Below are 24,706 nucleotides of genomic sequence, written 5' to 3' on the forward strand. Positions count from 1 at the left end.
AGACTGAGCAGAGCTGAGACTGTAGGTAGCAAATGAGATGGCCCCAGCCGGCTGGATGGGAAGACTGCAGAGCCTGGAAAGCTGGCAGGATCTAAAGAAAGCAACTGCCATTCTTATTCACCTAGACCCTCCAAGGCAGTCTTCATCTTAGGAGAAACAGAGAAACACAAGTGATGAGAAAACATTGAACTGACAGAGACACAGCAGTAACACCACCACTGTTGGTTTTCATGGAGCATTGAAGATTCAGATTTGCCTGGGTTCAGTGTTTTTTTTTTTTCCTCTTTGTTTCTTATTACATTCTGATTTTTCTTTTTTCCAGTGTTTTTCTCTACTTTCTTCCTGCTCGATAGCCTCCTTTCAACACTTTTCCAGCATCAAGGCTGTTAAATATACACTGTTAAACATTCTTAACCTGATGTAATGAAGGGAAGGAAGTCAGTCTGAATCAATGACAAGCTGGAGAAATAAGCAATTTTTAAGGAAATGGAGTTTTATTACTCTTAGGGATATACTGAAACTACTGAAAGCAGGAACGGAGCTACAGCACTTAGGAAATGGACGATTGTTTTAACTCCTACATAAGCACATATTGTAATTTTACTGTTTGAAATAAAGTATGTGTGTTTGCTTTTTTTTTTCCCCCCTAAAGACCTTTACTCCTTAAATATAAGAACGTATATTTCTTTACAAATTGCTTGGCAAACATTTTTTATTTAGACAGTGCAGATATTGAAATACGAATGCAAATCTCAGTTGTTTAAAACTTGGTGCTAATGAGGTCAGAACCACACTCTAAATCTCCGTATCTGCCAATTATCTCTATTGCGTGGCCACAGCTATGTGAACGGCAAGCTCTGGTCATAAGAAGTGTTAGGAGAGAGGATGTGGATGAATCCATCCCCTACGCCTCTGCATAATTGGAAAGTGGTTCTGTTTTCATCATCTATGTACTGTGGTTAGTAGTTTCATCTTTCCTAACTAGCATCAGCTATCTTAGAATTTTAAAAATAATTTTAGCACCATCATTGTGACTGTAGTAATTTATCTGGTATTTCAACTTTCTGTGGTGTGGTAGTGTGACTTAAAATTAGATGAGCATTTTTCTGTTTTCAGTTACATTTCCTGCATGTATAGTTATATCCTACTTGTTAAGGCTAATACTATTTGAGCTCATTGAATTGCATCTGAACTCTGAGGGAAAAATAACGATCCATTTTATGAGATGAGTGATTTTTACAAACTTCTCATTCCAACTGAAAGAGTGCTCTTTTTCCCCCTTGATTAAAATGTATTTCTCAATTAAATTAAAATGCAATATAGACAGTCTGTGTTTATGGTTTTAATAGAATTATTTAAAGAAGGTTTTAAATCAACCTGCTGTTAATATTTCATGCAAGAATGGTTAGTTTTATTGTTGGCCTGGTACAGCCATGTTCCATTTTCAAAATGACTTAAAGCGCTGTGAAAACTCAATCACGCTGCCCAGGTTTTATCAGTTTTTGGCCGCTCCTCTCTAGGATGTTTAAATGGACTTCTTTCCTATATACTTTGTAAGTTATGCCAGTGATGTTGGAGAAATATCAAGTACTAAAACTTAAGAACCCCTTGAAACTGAGTTAGGGACAATTTACTTTCTCTCTCTCTCTCTCTCTTTTTTTTTTTTTTTGGTTGGGGTTTTGGTTTTGTTTTTTCTTTTTTGTTTTTATTTTTTTTTCTTTATTTTTTGGGGATTTTTTGTTTTGTTTTTTTTTTTTTGGTTTTTAAAGAAATAGTTTATAACAGAGTTGAATCAACTCAAATTTAAGAGAATCATATTTTATAATTTATTATGAAATTAAAGATTTGGAAAAGTACTTCAAGAAGCCATTTAGTTCAGCCTTTTAAGCTACATTATAAATATAACTTTTTTGTATTAGAAATTACATCTAATAATATGGATTTAATTATGATCCTGGTAGAATATTTTTTTTTCAGCTTTCTAAAGAGGTGTTTTAGTGTTGTCAAATACCATGATAAAATAATTTTTAAATGATATTTTATAACTTGACCTTTTTCTTTTTTTGTCATTTTTAGTGATCTCAGTGAAAACCAAATTCAGGCAATTCCAAGGAAGGCTTTCCGTGGGGCAGTTGACATTAAAAATCTGTAAGTATTCTTTTCTAATATATACTGTCATCTTATAGTTACCTATTTTTAATGTTAAATTTATATTAAATAATGTGTCAAAAGAAAAGTCAAAGGCCTATTTGTCTTTATGCTTGGTTAGGAGAGCTTGTAACAGTAAGTCTTAAATTGTTTTTACAAGCTATTTGGGGAAATTCCCATGTAAAAGATGTCTTGCATCTGAAGCTGTTATCAAATTCATTCTTCAAACTTTGTGGTTAATCTTATGAAATCTCAAGAAATGAGTTGATTAAAAGGTATTTACAATGCATTTTCTCCACTTTTACTGTCAGCGTACATCAATAACTCCCTTTTCTGTTGTTATCTGTGTTTACTGGAAATGCAGAATATAAACTATTTTTTTCTAGAAAGAGTAGATAATATTTTCTTGTTACAGATGCCTGGAGCCTGGAGCTGTGGCTAGCTCTCTTTCTTTCTTTCTTTTTTTTTTTTTTTTTACCACTTCAAAATCACTGTTTTTCATTATATGCCAAAAGTGTGAGAGTGAGAGAAAATTATGTCTTTCCCTTTGTGTGACTATTTTTCTTACATATTTTCTCCGTGTATCTTTATGGAAGAATATGTGTATAGCCCTCTTTCAAAAGAAAAAAAAAACCCATGAAGTAAAGGGAACCGTGTTTCTGAATTTTCCCTTTATACATCTAGTGTCTTGTGTAGAGTGGTTTATTGTTTGTTTGTTTGTTTGTTTCTGCAAGTGCCTATTTCTTTGAAGATACATATTGGATTTAAGATTTCAGTGACAATCCTAATTTTGTCAATATGTATCTTTATAAATTCTAAAATACTGCACGTGCCTTTGTAAATTATTGGTTTTGATTGACTGCAAATGCTAGGACATAAAGTGTTGTCCTTAGCTTTCACATTAGTTTGGAATGTAGGGGGAAAAAGCCTCTCCCAGCTGAGATTAACTACCAGGAATTCAATATTTCTTAGCTAGTGATAAACAGCGCAGGCACTTTTCAAGAATTAACTTATATTCAGCATTCTCCATGGTGGGATACAACATTATTTTTCCAGTAGGAAGAGTGAGACAGATGTTTTCTGTCGTCAAAGAGGATGACTGCTTATAAAGCTATAAGGTTCAGCCTCTGCATCTTCTCCTCAATGTAAATGATTTTTGCGTTAAATCCATACTTTCTAAATGTACAGGTGAAGGCAGAAAAATATAGACTTCTAGATTTAAATGTGTAGAGCCAATAAAGTTCTGGCCCTAGGTTTTCATGAATGTTTGCATGTAAGGGGATTTTATTTGCTTTCTTATTTTATCTTCTCTTGCTAGGGTTTGAGGAGGTCTTCTGGTAGATTCTGAGATGGAAGGTGTTAAAACTACCTTTGTATACTATGTCTCATCAGAACTATATGAAGATCCCAGCACAACACCTACTCAAGTTGCCTGTACGTCACTTAAAAGGATAGTCATGGCTATAGTTGACCATTCTTTGGGAATGCCACTTGCAATCTCCAAATCCTTAAAACAGGTGGCTTTTAATCTTCTTAGTAAAGATATTCAGGGAATCCAAGTTTATAAGTAACCCATCTTCCATATTTAAGGATACATTTGGGAATGAGATACCAGTCATGATGGGATTCCTTCATATATCCTCTTCATTTATCCTTAAAGACTATGATTTTAGAAGTTTAGAGATAAAAAGAAAAGTAAGATTCGAGCCAGTTTACTATGAAGAATGTGATACTTATCCGTGTCTAGTATAAGTCAGTTGGACATGGGGCTAATAAGTGGAAAAAGAAAATATAGCAGAAAGTACTAAATTTTCATCAGACCCTGATTTATAAACAAGATATTATGTGCTATAAGTTCTGAGGAAAGAAAAATAAAAATTATGGCTTGAGGTCATCAGGGAAACATAGGAAAGAGTTCCTGAAAGAAAATATAAAGAAGTCTTCCAGGATCTTGATTCATGTTATGTGTTGGTGAGTTACAGCAGAGAAGGGTAGATTGAAGAAGTTAGAATCTATTAAAGAATCAATGCAAAGTTAGAATCAATCTCCACTGTTCTCGCTGCCTTACACATAACAGTGTCAAATACCTTTAGAGCAGCATTGAAATACCACAATGCATTTCTAGGTTTATTTAATTAATTAGGATCATAGCTACAATTCTATAGAATTTTACAGTTAAAATGCATGTTTCTATAACTGAAACATTGTTCAAACTACATTGTTCCAAGAAAAAAATAGTTTCATGGGGCTTTGTATGAAGATAAGTTTTATCATTAAAAGTTAAGAAGATGCCTGCTAAAATATGTTAGAATTGAGGGTAAATTTTAATTCATATTATTATTAAAAGTAACCATCAGTCATCAAGTAACAACTCAATAAAAGTCCATAAATTCAGTGTGGGAAGGAGAGGTATAGTATACTCTGTTCTACTTACCATTCCACTGTTGCAATTACAGTTTGGATAATCCTGCATGGTGGATGGCTTCTGTTCCAACTCATTCAGAGAATAAAAGAGAAAAAAGTCTAGACAGAAGAAATATGTTCTTTAGCTGCATTACGACGATATGACGATATTTTGTATAGAGCTGTCTAAATGTTCAGTCTGATGCACTGTAACAGGTTTATTGGATTTACCACATTCAGGCCTTATTCATAGCAAATTCCAGTTATCAGAAGATTTTCACTGGAAGCACTTACTCTAATCTTGTGGATTCACTAAGTATGCCCAAGGCAGTATCTTAACAATAAGAAACTGATGCTGTGAATATTTTGCAAATTAGCAGATTTTATTCCTCTTCCTCCAGGCAAGACACACTAAAACTATTCTAGGCAGATGAACATTTTATCTTGCTCTTAAATATCTCCAGGGAGGAATTCCCATAACTTTTTGCTTATTGCTATTAATTTCTTAACTGGAAGAAAACTCTGTATATTTTATTTTGTTACCTAATTTTCTCCAGCCACAACTTAAACCACTTTCTTTTTCCTGACATTTTAGATTGTAATATCTGAGAATAACAAGATCATGTTAAAATACCAACTAAATTATAGCGTTTATAATAGTCACTGGCAGCACTTTTCCATAGTATTTACATGTTTTTAAATTCCCCACTCAAGTATGAATTAAAGTAGCAAAACCATATTATTACCAAGTGAAGCCTCACAAAAATAAGCCTTCTATATGTGTTTAATTTATTGAAACACTGATGAGGTAAAGCCTTGCTGCCTCCTGATCAGATTTTGAATTAAAACATGTTATATTATTTAAACTACTTTGTTTGCAATATCTATGAGGTATTTCCATTTAATTGAATAATTTAGAAGAATATTTAAATTAAGCCTTGCTTTATTGCTGGGACTCATGAACTTATTCTCTAAGCATGCCTCTTAACAGATTAAAGATTTTCCAAGTCTCTTGTTTTTATGACAAAACATTCCTAGTTATAATTATTCCCAGATTTAAGCAAGAAAACTGTACAGATATATGAGCTTAAAATTGCAATAGATTGCTAGTTGCTCTTCATATCACAAGAGTAAACGTTAACATATTTTTAGTTTCTTTAGTGAGCACAACATAAACACTTAAAATAGTTAAATTACAACATGCATCATTTTGGATATACTTGTAAGGTAAATCAAACCTGCTTTTTTCTTCTTTCATTTTGCAGTACACGCTCAAAGTGTACTCTGTGTTCCAGTCAAACTGTAATGTTTATTGTCTTTATAAATAAAGACATGTCTTTTCCATTTGCTTGCATTATCTGAATTCCCTTAACGCTATATGAGTTGTACCCACCTTTTGCAGGAAAACCACCTCTCAGTAAAAAACAGGTTAGGGCAAATATTTGTATTTATCTTTTAAAAAATATTTAAATTCAATTTAGTTAACATATAGTGTATTGTCAGTTTCAGGGTAGAATTTAGTGATTGATCAGTTGCATATTACATGCAGTGCTCATTACATCAAGTGCCCTCCTTAATGCCCATTACCCAATTACCCTACCCCCCCAATCACCTGCCCTCCAGCAACACTGTTTGTTTCCTAGAGTTAAGAGTCTCCTATGGTTTGCACCCCCATCTGTTTTCATCTTATTTTATTTTTCCTTTTTTTAACATGCATTAATTTATAGACAAGGGTCAGGTTGTAAGGTGATTTAATTTTGTTTTCTTTGAGCAAGTCATCATATTATTTGGAAATAAATATGTATAGCCATGACTTTTAGGAAACAAATCATTCAATTTGGGTTGCAATGATTATTGGCAGTAAGATTTGGCAAACAGGAAAGACAGAGTTAATCTATATGTTATCATATAGCTATTTATATTATTTAGAAATTTCATTTTTTTGGAACTCTGTCTTCAATATATTCTATTGATGAAGCCATTAAAACCCATAGAAGGAAAATACTCCATCCTAGACTAGAGACACAGAAAGACTTCTGTATTTTACTTTATTTTTTACATTTCCCTGGTTTTAAATACTAGGGAAATTAGTATCCCACAAGATACTGCGTACCAGTAAGGGAACAAGTGTTGCTTACATATTATAAAATCAATATGTAACAATTAGAAGAGTGTATTTTGTATTTTACCATGCAAATGAAAGACTCCTTTTAGCTTTGTCTTATGAATTGTTGTAATTATAAATTATCTGCTATAATCAGCTAGCTTTCCTGTTTAGTTCCTTATATTTCTTACCAGACTTATATACTTAGTATATTATCATAAAAATAAAATTTACTGATACCAAATTTAAATTATATCTTTTAGTCCTTCCAGCTCTTTCTTAGAGTGTTTTCAGTAAACCTGAGGCTGAGGAGACTTTGAAGAGGAGGCTGGTTTCTCACTGAAGGGGCCTGCTATCTTTCGTGTTAGATTAAATGCCACAGGTCTTAAGTGAGATATAGTATCTTCTGAACAAACCTGTAGAGATGGCTCGTCATTTGGATAGTTAGTACAAAACGTAAGTTTCATTTCAATGAATACAGCTCCTCTTAAACATCCAGAATCGTGTCTGCAGACAGTGTGGGTGCTCTGGAGAAGCTAGCTGTACCATGGGAACTGTCCATGGTCCTGTAACCTGCCTGGTTTGCAGTCGCTCAGGAGGCAGCCTGAATTGTGATAATCCCCACAACTGCAGTCAAGTTTGCTAACAACGTCTCCAACTTTTCGTTTTGCTCTGTCTGCAGGGTGTCTTAGCATTTTTCTTCAATGACATTATTCTGTTATGTGAAAGTGAATTTATACAACATATAATCATAAACACTTTCCAAAACAAAATAAAACAAACAAAACACAAGACTATCTGAGTGATAGGGAATCCAGTTCACATATGTATAAAATAAGACTTGGTGTGATCTTCCCATAGCTGCTATGTTTTCCTTGAGATAGAACATATCCTTAGTTTTCTTGCTTCCCCAACCCTGAACCGGCACACTTTGCTACTTCTTAACTATTACAGTAGTGTACGGATTGGATTTTGATCTCCAGTCTGTATTCTCATTTGTTATGTTTATTGTTGCAGGCAAATTTGTTTTTATAAAGCACTGTTTTTGTTTTTTGTTTTGTTTTGCTTCTGTTTTAATCCCATCACTCCCTGGCTCAAAAATCATTCAGCTTATTAAAAACAACAATTCTTTGTTTTGGCCCTATGGCAAAGCCTTGGGGGTATAACAGAATATTGTCATAGTTTTACAGGTTCTGAGGAATGTAAAATCTTTCCTGAGAGAACAGAGGCTTTTATTGAATAGCATGCTTTCTTTAGATATTTTGATTTGTCCTAACATTCTGACATCCACCCAAGCTTCCAGCCCCCTCTCCCAGTGAATCTGCACACAAGCTCTTTGCTCAAGCCATAATGACCTCTCTCTTACAAACATTCATTGTGAACATTGTAAAACCTTGTTCACAGCTGTTCTTGAGTGGGTCTTTTCCCTCCACAGGGAATACCCAGTTTTATTTTCTGTCTTTTTGGATTCTACCTGTTTTGTTTTGTTTTAGGTTCAGGATTTTTCTTTCCTCACACAAACTACTTCAGCATAGGGTGATCTGTTCCTTCCCTGACATTCTATAGCACTCTTTACGTGCTGACTTTGTCTTTGAAGTTTGGCCACCAGAGATTGAGCTGAACCTTTCGTTTGCAGAATGAACAGTTCCTGAATCTCTTTCCCTGAATACTTGCTATTGAGTGGGGACTTTAGCAATACACAGATTTAAATTTGAATCAAGATTTCACTGCTTATTTACTTTGAGTAAGTTATTAAACTTCTGTGAGCTTCACATCCTCTTCTAGAAAATCAGAATGATGAGAACATTTAGCTTTTCAAGTTAATGTAAGGAAAAATGAGATAATATCTACAGACCCTGCTATTTGCTATGCATTCAGTAAATGTAAGCAATTGTTAATTGTTATTGTCAGTTTCAGTTTCTACCACCTTTGATTAGGGTACAAGAGCTACTAGAAAGTGAAGGACTACTTGGTTGTTTTTCATCCATTTTCTGGTACCATGTCTCTTAGAACTTACCTTTCACTTTTCCCTAATAAATTAGCAAGTGGATATAACTTTATACCATAGACAATTTCAATAAAAACTGAGATTCTTTATTCCTAAGAAAAAAACTCCACAACACTTTTCTTGAAAGATTTCAAAAGGACCAAATTCCAAAATACATTAGTTAGCATTCCTCAAGGGACAGTCCTTCCTTTGGTAGATTTATTCACTAATACCTGGGTTAGCACTGATGTGCTTTTATGCTGAGGTTAAATGGCATGGTTGCCAAAACTTCAGCCTAGGGTGGGTGTTCATTCATATGGGTCAATTTACATTATTCTCATGTCCTCTATCCATTATAACTTAAATCTTGAATTACTTCTTTAAGAGTCATTATTGGTATAAGATTTGTATATTTAGGCACTCATATTGACTTGAATTTTATACACACAAGGGAAGAAATAGAACAGATCATACCCATATCCTTAACAACATTTTATTTCTGCCATTTGATTTATATGTTTTATCAGGTTTCTTTCCAAATGGCAAAATGCTGTTTCTCCTTCCTATTGATTCTAATCACTTTGATATATTATTTTAAGTGTACTTAAGCTTTTGGAGTTTGCCATTTATAGCAATATGAATATGAACTAAACTTCTATTTTAGTGCTCAAAAAACCCTGGAGAATCAGAGCGTAGTTATAATACGTTTTGTTGAAATATTGGGAGACTCTATCTGGCTTTAAAGTTATATTTTTAAAGATTTTATGTATTTATTTTAGAGAGAGAGAACAAAGTGGGGAGAGGTGCAGAGAGGGAGGGAGAAGCAGAGAGAGAGAATCTCAAGCAGACTCCATGCTGAGTTTGGAACCCAACACTGGATCAACCTCACAAACCTGAGATCATGACCTGAGCTGAAACCAAGAGTCAGGTGCTTAACTGACTGAGCCACTCAGGCACCCTGGCTTTAAAGTTTTTGAAGACTTTTTATGTTCTGTATTGTTTCAGAGTTAAGTAAATTTTATGGTGTTTGAATTCTCACAAAAAGAAAATCAGTTGGTAATACGATCTTATTACTTGGACACTGCAGTGCAACATAAATTTTCTATGAGTAAGGACAAAAACAAATAAAGTTAATGCAGGAAGGTGAGTTTGTATATGTAATTCAAACATAGTATGTATCCAGATTTTAATAACTGAAAACAGGAAGACCCTGAAAAAAAATGTAAAAAGTTACAGAATGCTGTAAGTATCTCTAGATATATTTCAGGAAAATTTGCCAAGTAAGCAAATTTTCAACCTTTCTGTTATTTAATATGCATATTTCTAAAATTTATATTCATCAGCATTATATATTGTTGCTCATACCTAGAATTAATCAAAATCTGAAACGAGGCTAAATCATTTCTTGTGTTGAAGAAAATCAGATCTGCTTTAGAAACTTCATGTGTGCAAGGCTCAGAGTAACACCTGCTTGATAAAGATAAACTACATTACCAAAGACTAAATTTACCAGGTCAAGGAAAAATTAAAACAAGCAATCTAGTGTTATTTTGGAACAACCTAAGAGAAATAGTGACCAATGAAAAAAGAATAATAGAATGTTAATGCTGAAAGAGAGCTTGAAGTTTTCTATTGTTTTAACATCGTTAATTGCATGAAATTAAAGATAAAGCACTTGCTTTAGAATGCACCCTTACAAACTAGAACAATGAAGGTTAAGATAGAGATGGAATTCAAACAGAAACAGAGGAGACTGGAGATAGGAAATACAGGAGAGAGGCCACAAAATCTGTGCTAGGATACGTCAGCTGAAGGTCTGAAAGAAATCGCTGATAATACTATATCTGCGCTGTTCTTTCTCTCCAGAAAATAAAAAAGAAGTGCTCGCTTGCTCCCTGTGGGACGTGACCCTTATACCAGGAAAGCATCCTGAAGCTGTTCCTAATGTATTTTACTGCTCTTATTATCCAAAGATCAACAAATTTACCCTGTGTTTGGCTAAATAATTGGAATACTACTTTTTGGAGAAGTAAAAAACAAAACAAAACAAAAACTTCTCCTCTTACTAATGCCTTAATTCAGAGTAATTTCATTGCACAATTGGAAATCACTTCTAAACAGAATCAGCCTGTCACTAAATCTGAGAACAGATCCTTTCCTGTTTACAGAAAGCAGAAAGGCCCCGGTGTTGGTCTTGAAAAGATGGTAGAGAAGGAAGTGAACTGGGTGAGAAGAAACAAGGTGCAAAAAATAGTCCCAAATCCCTGAAATAAAGTATGCTTTTGCATGGTGTTGACACTCTTTATCTTAAACCATATACAGACAAATGGACGTTTTTTTGCAGAGAGATTTTTCTCATGGGCAGTCAGAGCGGGCACAGCACTCTGCTTAAACATTCCTTTCGATATAAGGAAATCCACCAGTTGATGAAAAATTATTCATTTTGATTTTTCTCTCATACAAGTAACTTTTTCATACAATACCTTCGTTTTCAGAAGGTCGACGGCCTGAGCCATGATTGCATTCAGAAAACTAAGGAAAACTTTGGTCCTATGAAAGCCAAATATCCTTGTGCTTTAATACCAAGGACTTGGGTTTCTGTTAAGAATCGGAAGCATGCAACCATGAGCGATGTTGAAGAGGGATGAAATTACCAAAGTTTCCAGCAGTGTCTCAACTTCTGGTGGTATAGTGAAAGTAATCTGCTTTTCAGTCCCTGTAGAACAAGATTTGCTTGAGTGCTTTCTGGCATGCTAGGTCTTCCCCTTTGTGTATAGTATGCATGATTTAAAAGAAGCAGTGTCAGCACTGACTTATACATTGACAGCTAAGGATAATAAGATATGGGCAAACATACAGCTCACCCTTTTACAGATTAACCTGGAGACTGCATTAGGCAAATTTGATAGCATTAAAAGATTTTGCCAATTTGTCTGGAAACAATTTCTCTTTTGTGGTGTGTCAAGGATAACACTTCATGCCATTGTACTAATTTAAATGGCTTTGATAAATTGTTCAAGAGGTTAGAGAATAGTAGTGTAGATATATATTTAGCACTTTAAAATAAAAAGGCTGTTAACTTAATTGTTAAAAGAATTTAATCTGTAAAAATCAAAGGTGCTCAAGAATGTAAGTGTTTTCTTGGAACCACAGCAGCCATATTACATCATGAAGCTTAAAAAGTCTTCTTAGAAAATAAAATTATCCTTCTGCATTACTTCTTAATAAGTAGAAATGCTTAAGCTATTACAGTAGCATGGATGGTACCTATTATTTGGGGAAAGCCTTAGTTTATAAAAGCAATAAAACCATATCTTCTCCAGAGTTGGCCTTTTTTTTTTTTAATGTTGTAGGTCCTAGATTGTACCATTTGCATGACATCAAGGTAGTCTGTGTCCCCTAGAGACTTTCTTTAAAATGAGATGTATATTTCATGAGACATTCCCTATGTACATAATTTCTAAAGTAAGGATTTTGAAGAAGCCCCTCTGAAAGTTACTGGATTAAATCATTGCACCTTAATTCCATAGCCTTGTGAGAAAAACAGCTGTTTTACGGGAATGTTGAAACAGTACTTTAAGAATACACCTCAAACGTGAATTAGCCTTTTTGGTGAATTTCGCACTTGAAACGAGGACAGGATTCATTTGTATTATGACCATAGTCTGAGCCCTGTACATCTGATTCCCTCCAAATGCATGGAGAACTGACAATTCACCTGACTATTTCATCAAACATTTTGTTTCTGTCTCAAGTGAAGCCTTAAAATAATTTCTTTACTGGAATAATAATATCGCTAAGCATCAAGCTACTAGACTTAAACAACAACTGCTTATGTGTTTAAAAAAAGAATTTAAAATAATATAAAGATATAACAGGTAGGATTTAGTACTTAGCTGTTTATTTCAACCAAATAAATAGGTCAGCCTCGATAAAGAAAATTGTAATTCCAAAAACAAGCGGCAGGAACAAACTGATTTAACCAAGTTTGGAGTAACTTTGTCTTTTCATCTTTGAATTATAACAAATGAGTGCTCAACTACAAGAGAAGATTCATTTGTTGGCATTTTGTACTATTTAGAAGGAACTGATAAAGCTTTTACACTCTTTAGCGTAGATTGGTGTAGTGTTTTAATGATGTTGCTGCAGTATGCGTTCTTGCGTTTGCAGCTAAAATTAACATCTTTGAGGAAAGCAAAAAGATTAATTTCTTAATACTTTATAACTTATTTTCTGGAAATTTGGGGAGTTTCTTAGCTGGAAGTATGCATATTTACAGTGCAGGGAAATCACATGTACGGACACACAGTGCAAATCATGGATATTAAGCAAAGCGTAATGCAGAACAAGGGCTCGCTTTCTAAAGTGTTTTCCTGGTTGGGAATAGCAGGGAGGTACGTGGGACTTCATTTCTCTCTTGCGATTGGGAGTTCTCTAAGGAAAACTGCTTTTAAAAGAAGAAAACCTAAAAGTAGTCTTGCTCTTTCTTGCCAAGGATGGTGAAATTAACATGCAGCTGGGCGTCTCTGATAAATGGATTCGGTTAGGTCACTGAGGGGGTGCATGTGACATTAAGTGATTTACAGTCCTTTACCTTAATGAAATTGTTTCAGCAAGATGACGCTGAAAGCTTTTAATGGATAGCTTTTCTTGATGTAATGAAATTGCATTCCTATGGCATTTAATATAAGGCACAGTTATTATTTACTGAGGCTTTCCAAGGGCTGCTATTTGCACAGACAGTTCAGAACAAAAAGAGATCTCAGTCGCAGTACGGAGGCCAGAATGGCTTGTGACATTCTTAAGCAGATGAGTGTATTTGTGACAGCATTTCAGTTCCTGCAGCCAGGGCTTCCTAGACCCATCAGGGGACTTCCTTTCACCCAACCCAGATAGTCTTCAGCCTTTTACATATATTCTTCTAATCTGTTTACAGGCAACTGGATTACAACCAGATCAGCTGTATTGAAGATGGGGCATTTAGGGCTCTGCGGGACCTGGAAGTGCTGTAAGTGTTGCTTCTCTCTCTGACTCTTTTGAAAACGGGAGCTTTGTGTCTGGGGAGTGCTGATGGGGGAGCTTATCCGCTAGCTCAAAACCTTGTGTCAGGACGGTCTCTTAGGAAGATACCTTAAGTCACTCCTGGGGAATATACAGAGAACTTGAAATGTGTGTGCACATAACCGTGGGCATCATTTCTGCATGTTTAGGTAAAAATGTCTCTTGAGGGAGAATATTCAGATATTCACACTACTGTCCGGTATGTGTTTCTCCTTATAACAAAATATTTTCAGTCATAGGATTTGTGAGAATGCCCAGAATTGCTAAATATTAAGATTTAAGATCAGTTGTGTCAAAAAAACGACAACAAAAAAATAAAACCTCTTTAGTTGCTGACAAGTTGGAATATTGTGTAGTTGCCATGCAATGGGAAAACGTTTTCTCGTTTTGAGATGTCACTTGTAACTGGATAACATCATTTTTGAAAGATGATTTTGAGATCTGTTTTCTAATTTTAATAAGCTGCCCACTGGGTCCATTTTAAAGTCTTCACTACTGACTCAGTAAAGCACAGCCCTCAGCTCTGAATTGTAACTGGCATCCTCTCTTTCCTTGCTGGGTAGGTATGGCTGACAAAAATGGGTTAGAGGCAACTGAGTAATCTCTACAGATCTCTGACTTGGTAAAATAATTTTAATGAAGTTATTCTAATGAAAAATAATTTTAATGTAAACTGGAGTTACTAAAGTGTTTGAAATCGCCTATACATTTGTGAGATTTTTTTTTTCCTGCCAGAGATTCACCAGTCTAGCTTTTAAAATAAATTTGCAGATTTCTGTCCCAAATAAAATTATTTCTCTCTGCTATAATTCATCCCTGACTAAATTTATTCAGAATCCGAAATTGAATTAAATATGAAGAGGTTTTGAATTTTTAGTCCATGTGGTAAAAATTATCCAGGAATCATGAAATCCTCCTGAAAAAAAAAAAAAAAGATTCCATTACTTTAAAAATTGAGTTTGAGGAACAGAATGTAATGCTAGAAAAAGTTTGATGTTTTGACAAAACATTTCTGATTATTTTTAAGGACTTAACATAAGAACTAGTTGATTGGGATAAAATGTTATAAGAACATATATCACTATCTATCCACGTGACAAGTCACCTTTATTTCTGTTGGTAACAGTCTAACTTTTTCTCTAGGGAAAACATTCAGAGTGCTTATCCTAAATATTGTAGTTACAAGGCCACTTTTTATTTTTATTCATATACAAAGCTCAGTTTGCTATTTCAGAGTCAGAATAATGAGGATACAACTACGGTTTCATGATAGTAGTCTGATGTCAAAACCATAGTCAATGTTGTAAACTTGGTATATGAAGAGACTACCATGGGTGTTATTTAATTGAACGGATCTTATCAAGCCAAAAATGTATTACCATGTCAATACTTCTAACTAGGAATAGGAGCAACACCAAAAATTTTATAGCAAGTTTGCTGAATACTTTGCATGGACTAAAATCCCATAAAGTACTTTGTTATTAATTAAATGAGCTTATTAGATATGAAATAATGCATATACATAATATATTGAGTATATATATATGTGTGTGTATATAGAGGTGGGGGGGAGAGAGAGAGATACATACACACAGAGCACCTGCTCTGTGCCAGACACCATGCTGGACACTGAAAACTCTTTGACACAAATACAATAACTATTCATTTGGTTCATCTGCTTATTTGTTATAAAGTAATATCACTGTTTTTAGATTTAGTAAGCTCATGAAAACAAAATCACCGCATATATTGTGTTTGTCATGTTAAAAAGGTGACTTTAAACTACTATCTTGAAACACACCAAAGAGCGAAAAATGTCTTGTGATTCATGGAGTTAAAATCAAAATCCACAAGTTTGGGAACACTTTTGAGGACCTTAGTATATAGGTTTCAAAGAGATACATAATGGTCAGAGTTTTCTAAAAATTAATAATTAAAATTAGTACGTGATACAAGAAAATGTGCCTTTTGAAATGCCTTAAATATTTTATATTAAAATTTGATAGTCAAGCAGACATTCTTTTAATATGTATTAATTTTTAAAATCCTCATAGTTCATACAACCTTTAAAGAAATTAATTGATGAAAAATTTAAGGCTAACTGGAGAAAGCACTCAAAGGACTGGGATTTATCAAGCCCAAGTCTCTTGTCGAGTAAATCAAAAAAGTTCTTCTGTTGTAAAAATTTGGTTGGGGGCTTTTTTAGTAGAAGGTTCCAGAAAGAATGTTTTCTGTTTTGCCTATTTTTACCATGTAGGACTCTTTACAATATATCTTCTTGAGTGGAGCTAAAGAAGCATTAATTAATTTTCAAATCACCTTAAATTTAGAGTCCCAATGCTTCAGGGGTTTTTTGTTTTGTTTTGTTATGTTTTTAAATTTTGGTTCCATGAGCCATTTGTGAGTATATGGATTACATTGAGGCAAAACAGGAAAAAACGGAAGTAATCATCCTGGGCCACTGATGAAAATTTGTTAAGATATTTATTAGGTATTGGAGAGTAAATAAAGTTTAAGAAGGGAAAGTCCAGGTAAATGAAAGCAAGGGTAGGCAGTTTATCACGTGTATGTTCATAAAACCTTAGCAAATTGTGGAATTCTGATTGACACGATTCAGAAATATTTATTTTAAAAAAGTTTATCTTCTTAATATGAAGATATCACAAAAATAACATTGGAACTATTTTGTTTTCTATTTTGGTGTTTTCTCTTTCTTTGGACAGCAGATTCAGAAATGAAATATATTCCTTAGGTTGCTAGTTTTATATTTTTTGTTCTTTTTCCATAAAATAAGCAAAATTTTATTTAATTGAGATGTAGAGGTTCATATCCATAAAATACCAGACTCTCTGCCAAATACTACCCTGAGCATGAAGGGAATAAGAAAAGAATAAATCAAGAGCTAAGTCTGAGAGGACCTATGTGACTACCAAGACTCACATTTATGCGCTTACACATAAAGCACATTTATGTGCTTACACATAAAGCTATCCTTTGTACAAGAATATATTCTCATTGCAAAGAGAAAATCTTGAAGTTGAAGATAGAAATACACTCTCATATAGGAGAAAGTGTTCACAAATAAAGAAGTATAATAGACAAATTTGCATTGTTTCACTGTAGGAATTGATCATGACCATAAAAAATACATTACACCATACATAATTAACACATACTAATTACTAAGTTTAAAATAATTTCATTGGTTCCACATACTGCTCCATTACCAGGCATCAATATCAATATTGTTTTGCCAACATCAATACTGAATAAAAAATACTAAGAAAGGTAACATTTCTTCAGTTGTGTTATGCAAAGTAACATTTTGATAAAAGACTCCAAACTTGGCAGCAGTTTCAGCATTCAATGAAAACTCTCTTTTGTATGGAATCGTAAGAAATTATAGTTCAAAATTAATGCATGTCTGCTGCAAGTGAATTACTTTAAAAAAAAAAAATGTTATCCCTGAAGTCACATTTCAGTATGTTATGTACTCTAAAGATTTTAGCCATATAAAGTCAGCATAAATTTTGAGGGTGGGAAAAGGGGTTATTTGAAAGCAAATCCCTTTGAGAAGTGAAACCTTTTAGTTCAAACATCAGGATATATTTTAATGGCGTTTGAAAAAAAATCTCATTTCACTTGAGCACAGAAAAATGCTACAGGCTTTTAGATAACATGAACCAACCAATTCAATGCTTTGTAGGTCCTTCATAAAGTGTTTTATTTTTTCTTTTTCTTATGCAACTTAATTCAAATCACTTGGATTAATTCTTCTATCATTCAATACATTGCAAAGCTGGGTAGGAAAGAAAGTCTGCCTGTTGTAGATCTGTAGCTACTGTGCCCTACTTTGCCTAGAAGTCTAAGTGCCCCCTGAATACCCCAAATCATACCATTAACAACTGCATCCTCCAGCTGGCCAGAAGTAGCCTCACAAACCTATCTCGCTCAGTCCAAACAGACTCAGTCCATGGACTCTTTGAAATATCTGAATTTGTTGCCACTATTTAAAAATTGGGGGGATAAAGACAAAACTTCCCATTTCTGGCTTCTCCTGAGAAAATCCAATTGTTTGGCAGCCTTCCATTACATCAGAGCAGCAACGCATCAGAGCTGAGTTTTAGCTGCTATAGCACAGAGTATCATTGCTGTCTTACCAAAGTCTTCCTCATCCCCCGCTCTCTGCCTGCTCCTCTCCATCTCTTGTCCTCATTCTATGTCCTGTTACTGTATATACAACCTGTTTCTCTCCATTTATGTTCCCTGCCTGGCTTACACTGGCAAGAGAATTCACCAAGTCTACTTCAGACCTGTCTCCATTATCAAATGGTATCCACTGGTCATTGAGCCCTTCCTCTTGCCTCTGTCAGCGGCTTGCATGCTTTCCTTACCCCACATGCTGTTTTCTCTATACGAGAATTGTTTTCCATCTTTGCATTGCACAATCACAGCCCTGGGGTAGTTGTCTTGTCCATTTCTTGTCATAAACAGACTTCTCTGAAGGGCGGGGGGTGGGGGGCACTCTTCTTAACCTTATTAACTCTAAGTTTTTATAATTTGTGTATTTCATTTCCCCAGTTGAGCTATATGCTACTTTAAGACAGGTTTTATGCCTGATTTATTTTTATACCATTCCATGTTGCCCTAATGTTAAAAACCCTTTAGGAAATACTAGATGAATGAACTGTTACTGGTGATTGTAGAAATAGTCAAAATAATAACAAACAATGCCTGTGTTAGGGGAAAAGTAGGAACAACTTAAAACAAGCAAGAATTATGCTATTTTCGCCATCTCTGCCTTGACCACCCATCTTCCTGACTCTAGCATCAAGAAACCGTGATCACTATCACACCACAGTAAGCAAAGGACAAGATACGTGCCTGCCACATAGAACTGTTAGAATGTATCAATAAACTGCTACAGCCTGACATTTTATCCCTATTCAATGCAAATCCCAAGTGCAGATATCATTCTTGCTACTCAAATTTAAACAGCAGAATGGCCAATGTCCACAGTAAAGAATACTTAGCAGGACTCTTTGGGAGATTTCAAATATCTTCATTTACGGATACTAATTACACACAGTGCCCCTCTAAGGAAATCCAGCTGCCCGATTTTACTGACTGTTGAATATCTCATGTTAGTTCCTTAAGCAGTGTCATAAATACATACTTATTCATGCACATGGTGCAAAGGGCAACATGTGACTAGTCAAAAATATAAGAAATCTCTCACAAATATTTGATAAAGCTGAAAGCATAGAAATATGTTGATGTATAACATTTATTTATTGTCTTGTTTAACATATAGGGCATTCCTTATATTATTACCTTTCTACCATGTAGTTGTCCTGCATAAACATAATTGCATTGTCTCTCAATTAATATATAGGATGACCAATGAATTTGCATTACCTGAAATGTCTAACTTTTTTTTTAATTATTCTACAGCACTCTCAACAATAACAACATTACTAGACTTTCTGTCGCAAGTTTCAACCACATGCCTAAACTTAGGACTTTGTAAGTAGCCACAATATATATCTAAAGGTCAATTTAATCAATTAAGGGTTCCCCTAAAGTATTGTTTTTTGTAAACAAAGAACAGAATCATGAGTTCATTGCGGGGTAGAGAAGGAAAACACCACATTTTTAAAAAGTGCTAGATGTGATATTTGAATAAACGAACTATCACTCTAAAAACATGAACTATCACTCTAAAAACATGAAAGCTTTCTTTTCAATGATATGCATCGTGGGAAGTTGGGGAAGAGAGAGACGTTTACTTAGAGCTCTTGTGGAGGTCACATTTCATTAAGAAATGTAAGACTCCTTGATTGGCTGTCAGAAATGATAAATGGTAAATCTTTATGATTTTATTACTGTACAACAAGCAGACCTAATAAAGCTGAACTGGATCTCCTACATTCTTTGTAATGTAAAATTACAGCATAACTCTCCAGTCTTTCTGTAACTAAGGTTGTGGCAGCATTTGAATTTAAAAATATCTTTTCAGAAGATGAACATTAAAATATTTTAGATGGTAAAAACTTGTTCTCTCATAATGTATTTGCTGCAGCTATTTTTGTTTTCCTCTTGGAGGCAAATTAATCCTTTAAGTGGGATAGTTAGTTAAAGCATTTTCAGAGATAAATCTCATTTGAACTCAGATTAGGGATCACCCTGGCCTCAAAAATACTATTTATACAACATGTGAGAAATAGTGGGAAATATAAGTAAAGCATTGAACTTCTTGAAAAAAACAAATGTGTTTTTAAGTGGGTGTTTTTAAGTATGTTGATTGGGTTTTCAAAATAATTTGCAGTTTACAATAGTTGATAACTGGAAATATATTGTATTTATTTTTTTCTCTTTAATGAAAAATCATTTGAATTGCCAGCTTTTTAATGATTTGGATAGTACCAATCTGAATGTCCTTTTTTTGGTCACTAAAATATGGTGCTCTGTGTATGATACAACACATCATTATCATTTCTTTGGAATATGATTTAACAAAATAAAGCAATTCTGAAAGTATGCAGATATAACATAAATTCCGTTTTCTTGATGTGCCTAACCTGACCAAGTGAATAGACCAGTTCACCCAAGACTATATTTGATGAAATTCGTTGCTTAACCATTGACTTTAGCTAATTTTTTAAAATGTGAAGTGAACAGGCTCCTAAATGGCAAAAATGAGGCCACTGAGAATGTGGAAACATCTGTCATCTGCCTTTTTGATAGTGTGCTTTATTTTCCTATAGAAATCCATCATAGTTTGTTTTGCTAATCAGGGTTTTAAAGTTTTATGTTCTTTTCTCACTTCAAATTTGTGCACACGGAATTGAATCGTTGTAACATGCTTGATTCAGATGAAAATGTTTCTAGAACAATGAGGTAGAGTGTGCTTCGTGGTTTCCAAAGGATGCCACTCTGATTTCCAAGCAAACTGAGCTGGAGGTCACCCAGCTTTCGCAAAATGTAGCTTTTTGTTCTGGGCAGGCCGTCTAAGTTTTGATGCGAGACAGTCTGTTCCATATCTTACAGGCTCAAGGAGAATGTAAAACAGTCATCTAACTTGAAATTCCCTTGCTTTGGTTGTTTCATTATTCTGTATTATCACTGCTACTTAAAAATTCCATTTTTATGGTCCAATTATGTTTCTGGACCGAGTTCCATGTTTTAATATCCATTACTGTTATTGGGTTAGAATTGAGCACATCAGCTAAAAAGGACTAAAATGGTATTACTGTGTCATAGATGATTCTGGAAATGATGCTTTGATTTATAGCTTTGGATGTCCTTTTCTTTAGTTTGAGAAAACATAAAAGCCAATTTGAAGTCATTTACCTAATTTAGTGGATACATTTGTCTGATATTTTATTAATGGAAAAGTGCTATTTGCCACTTGGAATGGATCCATGGTCTGGTGTGGATTCCTGCCAACACAGAGAGGGGGGCTCACTTAATTCCTTCACTCCCAGCCATGTATGTCTTTTCATTTCAGTTCCTGCTCTTTGAGGATAGGGTCCCAAGAGCCAAAAGCAGCTAATCCCTTTTTCTGCTATTAAACAAAAAGAAGGAAATCAGAATAGGGACATGAAAGAAGTGTTTTATATTGAATTATTATTCTATCTTGTTCAGCAAAAAACGAAAGTGACCTGCTAAAAAGATTTTGCCAGCAGTTCCTCCAGAAACTAACAACAGCAGGACTAAGGGATCTTTCATACTGGAAGCCGTGACTTTTATGAACATACCCCCACCCCTGCCCCACCCTTCACCTCCCCTTCCCCACCCCCCCCCACCCCAACTTGCTGTCAGTATGTTGGGACTGCAAAGCAATTTGCTTTGGACATCTCTGTTTCTTTTTACTCTTTTGAGTGAACATAAGGAAATCATCTTTATGGTCATGTTCAAGCTTCTGGATGTTGGCTTAGAGGTAAATGAAGAGAAACTCCATTCTGCAGTTGTACACCAGTTTAATGTTGAGAAAACGAATTAGGTCGGGACTTCCTTAGCTTTGTCTACTGATATTTTAAGAAATAAAGCTGTAGGTTATTATGAAGACTCTTTTTTTCAATTTTCAAAGTAACCGTTTTCTGTTTTTCTTGCTTTAAACTTGTCTCTTTCTTCCCTAGTCGACTGCACTCAAACAATCTCTACTGCGACTGCCACCTGGCCTGGCTGTCTGACTGGCTGCGCCAGAGGCCCCGGGTGGGTCTCTACACTCAGTGTATGGGACCCTCCCACCTGCGGGGCCATAACGTAGCTGAGGTGCAAAAACGCGAATTTGTCTGCAGTGGTAAGGGAGAAAGAACCTTTACATTGTCGTCTGATTTTACGCTGCCGTGTCGGAGAACTGTGGAGAATGCATGCTCTCAGGGTTTCTGTGTTGCTCACTAACGCGTGCCGTCGTGCACTAATCACTCCATGGACGTCCTCTGTTTTAGTGCTGTTGAGAATAGGTTCTAGGATGTGTGTGATTGGCAAGGACAGGTTCCTCTGAAGTGAGGATGGAGGATTTCTCAATTTTCACTCCTGGGGACCTCTAGGAAATTCCTAGACTTTAATTCTGTGTGCTGCTTATTTTCCTGTTAAGTAATAATGTATGTCTACTTTTCTGTGAATGATTGGAAATATGGTTAATCCTGGATACCTGCTGGGAAATTTTAAAAAGTAGCTCGACTGTAGTTGCAGATTGACAATATACTTTTCGTGAATACTAGTGGTTCACGTGTACTCTAAGAGATAAAGGACTAGATTTAGTGGATGAAAATCTGGAAACGAAAATAAGGCACAGCCTATATGAAAATTTCAGGAAGTCACATTCACTTAGTTCTTTCTATACGTTCGAGCTCCAGTCTAGGTATTTCTCATATATGTATCTCATTTCACCTCCCTCATCACGACTGTAGTGAAATGTAATATTATCATTCTACAAGAGATGAAAACTCAGAAAAAGATGTTAAGTAGCCTTATCCAAGATCACACAGCTGAGTCCAGGCATCTCAACCTAGGCAGATTACCAATGCATATATATAGATATTTATGTTTATATTTATATTTATTTATAAAACAATATGTTAATAGTATCTGATACATATTGACATATATCTTATTTTATAAATACAGGGCTGGTTCTTCTTCAGAAGTGCCTGTTCAAAATACAATAACACAAAATTTTGAAATATATATAATGCGTCACAAATAGTTCCTTAAAGGAGGCACAAGAAGTACTAGCAGAAGATTCTGATTTAGTGTTGTCTTTTAGAACTTTTTATGTACTTTTCCAGACTTTTTACAACCCAGACAAAATTTTCTTATAATGTCATGGAATGGGAATGTTCTCTTCAGGTCTGATTGCTTTTTAAAAAATTAAATAATGCAATGACTAACAGTTCATTACTAACCACTTTTTTTCTCTCTTCACTTTTCCCTTCCTGTTTTCTAGATGAGGAAGAAGGCAAGTTCACGTTTCTTTTTTAGACTGAGACTATTTTTTGTAAAGTTTGAGAGCTTGTTCAGAGGGCTTGGGTTAGTAAAGAGTTTGCAGCATCTTCCTGGCATCCAGGACTGCTCAGGCCCTCTCGCTGCAGATCAGAGAGGGCTGTCCCCTTGTTCCAGTAGCCAAGTGTATGCAGATGCCCATTACTACAATACGACCGACATTCTGTTGTTTGTCATTCCAACAGCCAAAGCTCATTTCCAAACAGTTTTGTTTCCAAATACTGAGTAGTAAAAATATATGCCTGCAGGTAACCAGTTAATGCTAACATTGTAGACCAGGCCAAGCCGAATAAAAGAACTGTCTAGATTAATAATTACAGAATGGCATGTTATGATAATTTGTAACATGCCATTCTGTAATTATATAACTTCAAAGAAAGCACAAATGTTGAACCTCTCAAGACATCTAACTTAGAAAGATCTGATTTTCCCCACATTTATTGGTGCACGATTACTTTTTTAGAATCAACAGTTACACCTTACAAGAGGAAAATGTTACTGTTTTCCTTTTTTTTTTTTGAAGGTAGAGTAAGTTACGCTATTTAAGTTTAATAAAGACCAAACTCTATTTAAGTTTATCAGAAATGAAATCTAGGTTAGTCTGAAACTGCTGCTTTTTTTGGAACTCAGAATAGTTTTGAATCAAATTCCAGTTTCAGGTCTGAGGTTAGCCTTTCTTAACAATTATTTCAAGTCTGAAAAATGATCATTTTCATAATTAGTTTTAAGAATCTCATTTGCTTCATCTGAGTGTTGACCTAGAACTATAAATGCATGCTGCCTAAAATATATCTTAGAACTCAAGGACCAATTTTATGCTGAGATATTTAGAGACATGTATTTCTGTTAAAGAACGTGCTCTGTTGTTGGAGATAAGCTCATTTGTTTCACTATTCACAGTTTCAGGAAGGAAAACCTTGCTGTTTGTTTCTCTTGCAGGTCAGCAGTCCTTCATGGCTCCTTCTTGCAGTGTTCTGCACTGTCCAGCTGCTTGTACGTGTAGCAACAATATCGTAGACTGTCGTGGGAAAGGTCTCACGGAGATTCCCACGAATCTGCCAGAGACCATCACAGAAATGTATGTGCCCTGAAATTTCCTCTCATCTCTCCACCTCCACAGTGACCCAAACCGTGAATTTCTTTAGAGATTCTGTGTTTCTTGAAGGCCAATGGGATCAATTAGTTTAGACGAATAATTTTTCCAGAATTACATTGAGCCTGACTCTGCTTAATGAAATATTGTGCTGAAGGTGCTAGCGTTTTTCTTTTTCTTAACATAAGTAGAATGAAGAGGAATGTATTTGAAAGGATAAATCCTACTTGTCCTTTTCTTGGGAAGGTGTTATTAGGGTATTTAGGAAAAATAAGAGTGTGGTTGTACATAGTCTGACCATTGGGGTCTGTAGATCTGCCCCTCCTGTCCAAGTTTACCTTGAAGGGAGGAGATATTAGGAGGACCAAACTGGGGAAACAAATTATAGAATCAAGATAAT

At 34.9% G+C, this 24,706-nt stretch overlaps 1 protein-coding gene across 2 annotated transcripts in view; it reads left to right on the forward strand.

The window, feature by feature from the left end:
- The window catches only part of SLIT2 (slit guidance ligand 2), a 354,964-nt gene that overhangs the window by 211,837 nt on the left and 118,421 nt on the right, over window positions 1–24,706 (forward strand). For both annotated transcript variants that reach the window (XM_059381673.1, XM_059381682.1), the window contains exons 5-9: window positions 2,077–2,148; window positions 13,579–13,650; window positions 19,158–19,229; window positions 21,845–22,008; window positions 24,153–24,291. In XM_059381673.1, the coding sequence (XP_059237656.1) occupies window positions 2,077–2,148; window positions 13,579–13,650; window positions 19,158–19,229; window positions 21,845–22,008; window positions 24,153–24,291 (519 nt within the window). The remainder of the gene's footprint in view (window positions 1–2,076; window positions 2,149–13,578; window positions 13,651–19,157; window positions 19,230–21,844; window positions 22,009–24,152; window positions 24,292–24,706) is intronic.

Source organism: Mustela nigripes, chromosome 1 (genome assembly GCF_022355385.1).
Source record: "Mustela nigripes isolate SB6536 chromosome 1, MUSNIG.SB6536, whole genome shotgun sequence".
Classification (NCBI taxonomy): domain Eukaryota; kingdom Metazoa; phylum Chordata; class Mammalia; order Carnivora; family Mustelidae; genus Mustela; species Mustela nigripes.